Source organism: Phoenix dactylifera, chromosome 15, assembly GCF_051530095.1.
Source record: "Phoenix dactylifera cultivar Ajwa chromosome 15, Ajwa_hap1_PhDact_Kaust_v1.1, whole genome shotgun sequence".
In the NCBI taxonomy this organism is placed as follows: domain Eukaryota; kingdom Viridiplantae; phylum Streptophyta; class Magnoliopsida; order Arecales; family Arecaceae; genus Phoenix; species Phoenix dactylifera.
Genome location: NC_143204.1, coordinates 318,282 through 326,448, shown reverse-complemented (window position 1 = coordinate 326,448; position 8,167 = coordinate 318,282). Strand labels below are relative to the sequence as shown.

Genomic DNA, 8,167 nt, shown 5'->3' with positions numbered 1-8,167 from the left:
TGAAACGCTAGATTGAATTCATTAGTAAACATAAGATATACTCAAATGCTTTGAGCTCATCAAAATCAAATAGGGTTATAATCAATCACTCCACAATCTCCCCCTTTTTGATAATGACAAAACATTGAGTATATGTAAAGTGAATTGCTCAACAAACAATGAGATTTATAGTAAAATTTTAAAATGAATTCAAATATCTGGTTATTTAATTTATCCAAACCTGAAAGGTGTGAAACAATAAATTTTGAAGTTAAGGCTCCCCCTTTCATTTGGAATTATATAAGCCTTCATATCATGCAATCAATTGTTTGGCTTATATATATTTCATGATTTTGCTTTCTTAAAAATTCAGATTCTCCCCCTCAACACATGCATTCAACTTTGTTTTGATTCTCAGAATTTTCTTTTAGTGCATTGAAGCTTTTGAACTTAAATTTTTGGTTTTTTTTTAGGAAAAATCTGTCAATTTGTTCTTGAGTATGATTCAACTAATCTCCGAATATCCCTTGAATAGATTCTGGAGATTACTCCATTAGGAGCCCCAACAGAGAGATAATGAGCCTCGAGGTATCGAATCTACTAAGAACAAATTATTGTGTGTTGTAAAAGTTTTCTTTTTATTGATTTTCATTGATTCTCTTTACATGTCTATTCAATATATTTCTCCCCCTTTTTGTCATCATAGCAAAAAGGAAGAAAGCACATTACACAAGCAATGAGAGTAAGGCTATAAGATATTAATTTGCACATTTTTGAAGAAAATAGTCTACTCCTTGTATTGATGTATAAGTAAGTACACTTGTGAATACAAAGAGGAAAGCAATAAGTACAAGTCTAAAATAAAAGCTAGGGCTTCTTGGAGAAGGATGCTGCTCCCTTGGGCAGTCTTGACTGTTCCATAAGTAGGGTGACCCCATCTGTGACGTGCCCTAGCTGTGTGATGATCGCCGAAGTAGCCCGACTGTGAATCGAGGAGAGCTCAGTCACACTCTCCTGGAGTGTGTCCAACTTGGCGATCAACACGTTCGCCAGACGCTCGGCCCCCTGGCTCTGGGTGCCCATGTCATGTTTGATGTCATCTCGCATCTTTCTTGTGTTGCTTGTGACATCGCTCATATTGGAGAATTGGGCTTGTATCAGGCTTCTGACATTGTAAATTTCTTCCCTCAGATGGGCCGTCATCTCGGTCACGGCTGATAGGGAGGGAACCAATGCAGAAGAGGGGGCAGTGGAGGGAGCAGTCGCTGGACCTCGGAGCTCCCTCAGTAGGTCGTCCCGAAGATCCCTCACTATCTCCTGTCGCAACTCCCGGAGCTGCTCAGGTGATATCCGGACCTCTAGTGGCTGAGTAGGTGGTGCAGTAGAGGGTCCGGCAGAAGTAGATGGTGCTGAGGTGGAGGGATAGGTGGGAAAGTCAGTATCTGGATCAGGACTGGGGGAGCGTCTAGTGGTAGGTGTGGAGGAGGATGGTTTCCTGACCCAGGTTCCCTCTACCTTATGAAAACCCATCCTGTGTAGGGTTCCCTCATCCATGTGATCTGTCCATCGCAGTGCGCGAGAGGGTTCCCCCTCAGGAATGGGGATCCCGGACTCCCTAAAGATCAGGGTGTACATCATCCCATAAGGAAGGGTGAGCCTAGGTCTGTCTAGTGGCTCACAAAGGTACTTGTAGATCATCTTGGGGAAGTTAATAGGTGTGTCTTGGAGGATGTAGAACATAAAGGCTAGGTCCCTCTCAGATAGGGCTGTTAACAAGCCGAGCCGAGCCCGAGCCTGGGAAAGCTCGGCTCGGCTCGTTTCACAGTAGCTCGGGCTCGGGCTCGGGCTCGGGCTCGGGCTCGGTAACGAGCTCTGTATTGGGCTCGGGCTCGGGCTCGCTTGGTAAAGCAAAGGCTCGGGCTCGAGCTCGTAAAGCTCGTTTCAATTACGAGCTCCTGAACGAGCCCGAGCTCGGGCTCGGGCTCGGGCTCGGTACGAGCTCGGTACAGGCATATATTTTGTCATTCAGATCATATGATAGTTGAATTTTATTTCTTGGTTTTATCTTCTTGATCACTGAAATTTGCATTTGTTGCTTGTTTAACAGAAACCTCACAACTTGAAATTGGAAACATAAGTACATTAACTTATTCTGTTGTTACAGATGACAGTACATTATGAATACTAATATTGACTCGACCAGTTTCAGAATGAAGAAAAGAGGAGCCTCATGATGCTCCTTGGTCCTTGCTCACACTAGTAGGCATTGTTGAGGTAGAAATACAAGCCAGCTAGCCCTGCAACTCCAAGCACTATGGCAACAGGTAACGCTTTCCTGAAAGCACAAGAGTTTCAAGAATGATATATATAAGCGAGATATGCTTTCAAACACTCAGGATCCACCCAAAATTACTTATAGTGAGGCAATTACCCAATGGCTTCATCTCTTTTCATCTGAGCCTTCCTGGCTTTACGGGCATCTGTGTCATTTGCATCCTTGGCAACTGAAGGTTCATATGGCCTGAATCTCCGTTTGGGAGCCCCGCAGACTATAAGAAATTAATTAGAAGTCAGGAAATGCATTCTCTCTCCAATTCTAGCCAATTCAATCATGGAAAGAAATATGTAAGATTTCAACCGCTGTGGATAAAAATATCAGTAACTTTTGGTGGATTAGTGCTGATCTTTTTATCTTAAACTGGTGTTCGAGGAAAAGTTTGGTCAAACTATGTAGAAATGTATAAAGATCATGTTGCTTGCAGTTTACTTTCCTGGATGTATGGAACACCTTCTTATGAAGCAATGAGCTGGTACTTTAAAATGCCATGGGTTGAAAAGAAGAAGACAGCAGGATACTTAGAGAAAAGATCTGAAACCATGTAACAAGACTGATTGCATGGGAAAGGAATGGAGTGTTAAGATCAATCAAGGTGAAGCCAAATATATCAGGGACAATGCACGAAGTAATTATGTATTAAAGATGGTATTATTTTAGGACATATTAGCATCCTTAGCTTGACTAGATAAAATGATTCAGGACAGTCAGAGTTTAATGATTTAATCACATACGAGACAGAGAAAAAAGAAGGAAACTGGACATGGAGAAGAAAAGGATACAACTCACCAGGGCAGAAATACTTATCTGGAAGCTTCTCAAAGGGTGTTCTATCATTGTATATGTAACTGCACATAATTTAGAAACAAATCACAGTTAAAAGACATCTGAATGCATTAGTACTCAATGCAGTATCAGTAAAATAAAGCTGAGGAGAATGGAGAATTAGGTTGGTGGGGAGAAGGGATTATGACCCGCAGTCGCGGCAGATGTAGGCCTGCTTCGAGGCGACGCGCATGGAGAACCTCGGGGCGGCGGCAGGAGCTTGTTGCAGGGGTGACAGCACTCAACAGCATAGAAATAATTGATGCATAAACACAAAAAGATGAGAGCAGGAAAACAAAATATGCAAATGAAACACAATCTAACATCAAGTTCAGCCAAATAACAAGGGTCATCGGTGGGCTGCAGCATCAGGGGGTCGCCGGTCGGAGTCGGGGAAGATCCGGGAGGAGCAAGTCGAGGGATCGACTGATCGAGTCGTCGTCTCGTCGAGGTCCAGCCGTCCAGTCGTCCAGATGATGGAAGCCTTGGAAATGGTGAGGGGTTCGGAGGAGAAGGAGGGCCGGAGGGGTTCGGAGGAGAAGGAGGGCCGGAGGGGTTCGGCGGCGCGGCGTGCGGGCGAAGGGAGGCGGAGCGCGGCGGGACTTGGGAGTCGACTGTCGAGTGGGAGAGGCCGAAATCGGGGGAGGAGGGCTGGGACTTGGCCTTGGGAGTCGACTGTCGACTGTCGTCTGTGACGTCTGTCGAGTGGGAGAGGCGGCCGAGAGGGAGACAGGAGGAGACTAGGGCATCGCCGAGCTGATGAGCAATTGTGCATGAGTGGTGGTGATCACGATCTGGGTCGATGGACGGTGGGGGCTGGTCCGGCTGGAGAGTGGGCCGGCCGGGTGGGCCTATGGCCATGGGAGACTAATCAATCAGCATTCAGCAAATAGCTAAAGGCCCAAGCTCGTTTGGGCTCGTGAGCTGCTCGGGCTCGAGCTCGGGCTCGAGCTCGGATGTAAACGAGCCTCATATTAGGCTCGGGCTCGGGCTCGTTTGACTAACGAGCCGAGCCCGAGCCGGGCTTTTACCGAGCCGAGCCCGAGCAGCTCGGCTCATTAACAGCCCTACTCTCAGATACAAAATCAAAGCGGCCGGTCTTAGGGAAAAGGGCCCTAGAGATAATACTCAGGAGGAGCCGCATTTCAACTGACAGTGAACTAGCGGACACCTCATCGAGTGGAGACTGGGGTGGACTCCCTAAAATGGCCGTAAGGGCCTCAGTCCTATCCTCTGGGTGTGTAGGAAATACCCCAACTTGGGGAAGATGTAGGATTTGTGCTATGAAATCCTCAGAAATGAATAGAGGGACACCCGCTACGGTTCCCTGTATCCCCCCATTGCCCCTATGCACTGTTCCATAGAACTCCCTAACTAGACCTGGATATGTGGGGAGATCTAATGAACAAAAGAACTCTAAACCTTGGCCCCTCAACCTATCTCCTATGGTGAAGCCCTCCCGGGAGAGATAGTCGAAGTTGACGTATCTTCCGGTGGAGACCGCCTTCCCGGCGCACGGTCGCGAGGGAACTGGCCTCGACGGGGAACGAACCGGAGGTTGTGGCCTCACGGGATCGTTCTGAGCCTTGGACCGTCGCTCGGCACCGGTCGCGGGTTGGGGCCTCCTCCGGCTTGGGACAACCATTTTCCGAGGTATCCTTGACCTAGGGATGGGGTAAAAACCTAAGGGACGAAAGAAGGTCGACGGAAAAGCCCTAACGACGGTCGGAGACGATCTCGGAGACGGCTCTAGGGTTTGTGAACAGTGGAGGCGGTGAATAGAAGTGTTGATTAAACGTCTGGATTAGGGTTAAAAATCCGGATCCCGACCTCGAGTCGACTCCTGTAAGTCGCGAGTCGACTCGACCTCGAGTCGACTCCAAAATATGCACGAGTCGACTCCCCTTATGCTTCCATCGGCCTCGAGTCGACTCCCGTCAATGTGCGAGTCGACTCCCCTTATGCTGCCATCGACCTCGAGTCGACTCCCGTCTATGTGCGAGTCGACTCCCCGTCATGAGCCGACTCTGAAACGTATCCGAGTCGACTCGAACTCTGGCACGCACCTAAAAATTATGCTATTTTCGTACCAAACAAGGGACACTCACTAAGTTATGATCTGATTTGATGATCATAGATGAGAAACTCTATTTTTAACACAATCTAATCATCAAAATCAATGAACTAGAAGAGAACATCACTAAGATGGATCAATCACTCCTAATCCTCTCCTAAGCACACTAAATCTCTCTTCACTCAAGGATTTTGTGAAGATATCAGCTAATTGATCATCAGTACAAACAAATTGAAGTGTCACATCACCATTCAGTACATGATCTCTTATGAAGTGATGTCTTATCTCAATATGTTTAGTTCTTGAATGCTGAATTGGATTTTTAGTTAGATTAATGGCACTTGTATTATCACAATTAATGAGAATTTTATCTTGTTTAAGGCCATAGTCTTCAAGTTGTTGTTTAATCCACATGATTTGAGCACAACAACTCCCGGCTGCCATATATTCAGCTTCAGCAATAGATAATGCAACTGAGTTTTGTTTCTTGCTGAACCATGAGATTAAATTTTCTCCTAAAAATTGACATGACCCGCTGGTGCTTTTTCTATCAAGTTTACAACCAGCAAAGTCTGAATCTGTGTATCCTATTAAGTTCAAGCTATATTCTTTAGAGTACCATAAACCTATATTTTTTGTTCCTATTAGGTATTTAAAGATTCTCTTGACAGCAATTAGATGAGATTCCTTAGGATTAGACTGATATCTAGCACACATGCATAAACTAAACATGATATCAGGTCTACTTGCAGTGAGATACAATAAAGATCCTATCATACCTCTATACATCTTTTGATCTACAGATTTACCTGATTCATCTTGGTCTAATTTGCATGATGAGCTCATGGGTGTGCCGATTGACTTGTTTCCCTCCATATCAAACTTCTTAAGCATCTTCTTGATGTATTTAGCTTGATTGATGGAGATCCCTTCTTCAGATTGTTTGATTTGAAGCCCGAGAAAATAGTTCAGCTCTCCCATCATGCTCATTTCAAACTCACTCTGCATCAAGTCAGCAAATTCTTCGCAGAGGCGATTGTTAGTAGCACCGAAAATAATATCATCAACATAAATTTGTACTACTAACATGTCTTTGTTTTTCTTCTTTAAAAACAGTGTCGTATCTACATTTCTCCTAGAGAACTCATGATCTAGTAGAAATTTGCTAAGTCTTTCATACCATGCTCTGGGTGCTTGTTTCAAAGCATAAAGTGCTTTGTTCAGTTTATACACATGATTAGGATATTGATGATTTTCAAAACCAGGAGGTTGTTCTACATACACCTCCTCATTAATATACCTATTTAAAAATGCACTTTTTACATCCATTTGAAATAATTTGAAATCCTTAGAGCATGCAAATGCTAGTAATAGTCTAATTGCCTCAAGTCTAGCTACAGGAGCAAAGGTTTCATCAAAATCTATACCTTCTTCTTGATTATAACCCTTTGCTACTAGTCTAGCCTTATTCCTAATTACAATTTCATTTTCATCAAGTTTATTTTTATATATCCATTTGGTACCTATAATTGAGTATTCAGAAGGTCGTTCAACTAGATTCCATACTTTGTTTCTAGTAAATTGGTTTAATTCTTCTTGCATTGCATTTATCCAATTTACATCTTTTTCAGCTTCTTCTATGTGTTTGGGCTCAAAATGTGAGACAAAAGCTAGATGATTATTTATGTTCCTAAGAGATGCTCTAGTCCTAACAGGTTGAGATGGATCATCTAAAATTAATTCCTTAGGATGCCCGTGAGCATACCTCCAAGCCTTAGTCAGCCCATGATCCACAATAGCCTCTTGGCTTGATGATGCATTTCCAATTAATTTTTGTTCATCATCTTGTAATGTCATCTCATCAATCTTTTCTTCAAGAATTTCAGCATCATCATCAAAATTAACTTTCTTATTAGAAGAGATATCACTAGAATCATCAAAAACAATATGTATGGATTCTTCTATAACTAGGGTTCTTTTATTAAAGACTCTATATGCTTTACTAGTTGTAGAGTACCCCAAGAATATACCCTCATTAGATTTAGAGTCAAATTTTTCTAGATTATCTTTTCCATTATTATGAACAAAACACCTACATCCAAAGACATGAAAATAGTTTACTTTGGGTTTTCTATTTTTCCAAAGTTCATAAGGTGTTTTCTTTATAATGGGTCTCAATAAAACTCTATTTAATATATGACAATAGGTATTGATGGTTTCTCCCCAAAAGTACTTAGGGAGGTTACTTTCACATAACATGGTTCTAGCCATTTCCTCTAGAGTTCTATTTTTCCTTTCCACAACTCCATTTTGTTGTGGTGTCCTAGGTGCAGAAAAATTATGGTTATCCCCTTTTTACTACAAAACTCATCAAATAAATGATTTTCAAATTCGGTTATATGGTCACTTCTAATAGCTATGACTGAAGTATCTCTAGCATTTGTTACTTCCTTATGAAATTTCTTAAAAACTGAAAATGCTTGATCTTTATGAGCTAAGAACATGACCCAAGTGTATCTAGAATAATCATCTACAATAACTAGACCATATTTACTTCCACCTAGACTTGTGGTTCTAGTTGGTCCGAATAGATCCATGTGTAGTAGTTCTAGAGGTCTAGAGGTAGAGACACAATTTATGGATTTAAAGGAGTTCCTTGATTGTTTGCCATATTGACAAGCTTCACATATTTTATTCTTTTCAAACTTTAGTTTTGGCAAACCTATCACGGAATCTCTTTTAACTAGTTTTGATATTGTGTCCATGCTTGCATGACCTAACTTACGGTGCCATAACCAACTAGCATCATTATCTTTAGTTTCATTAACAACTAAACATGGGTTATGTTTGGCAAGATTCTCAAGGTCTACAACATACACATTTCCACGTCTTATTTCTTTAAAAACTAAACTATTGTCATTTGAGTTGGTTATGATGCATAGTGATGGTTTGAA

The 8,167-nt window shown here is 42.5% G+C and overlaps 1 protein-coding gene across 1 annotated transcript; it reads right to left on the bottom strand.

The window, feature by feature from the left end:
* Positions 1 to 2,067: 2,067 nt before the first annotated feature.
* LOC120105823 (uncharacterized) lies at positions 2,068 to 3,396 on the bottom strand. Its single transcript, XM_039118578.3, has 4 exons — positions 3,289 to 3,396; positions 3,104 to 3,162; positions 2,411 to 2,528; positions 2,068 to 2,314 (listed from the first exon to the last, which is right to left on the bottom strand). Exons 1-4 carry the CDS (start codon positions 3,330 to 3,332, stop codon positions 2,236 to 2,238), a joined length of 300 nt encoding a protein of 99 aa, XP_038974506.3. The 5' UTR covers positions 3,333 to 3,396; the 3' UTR covers positions 2,068 to 2,235.
* Positions 3,397 to 8,167: the final 4,771 nt, after the last annotated feature.

Excerpts from the sequence above, each read along its gene's own strand:
- LOC120105823 (XM_039118578.3), bottom strand. The coding sequence starts at position 3,332 with ATGCGCGTCGCCTCGAAGCAGGCCTACATCTGCCGCGACTGCGG. Across the intron at positions 3,163-3,288 it reads TACATCTGCCGCGACTGCGG|TTACATATACAATGATAGAA; the intron begins GTCATAATCCCT and ends AATTATGTGCAG. Across the intron at positions 2,529-3,103 it reads AGATAAGTATTTCTGCCCTG|TCTGCGGGGCTCCCAAACGG; the intron begins GTGAGTTGTATC and ends AATTTCTTATAG.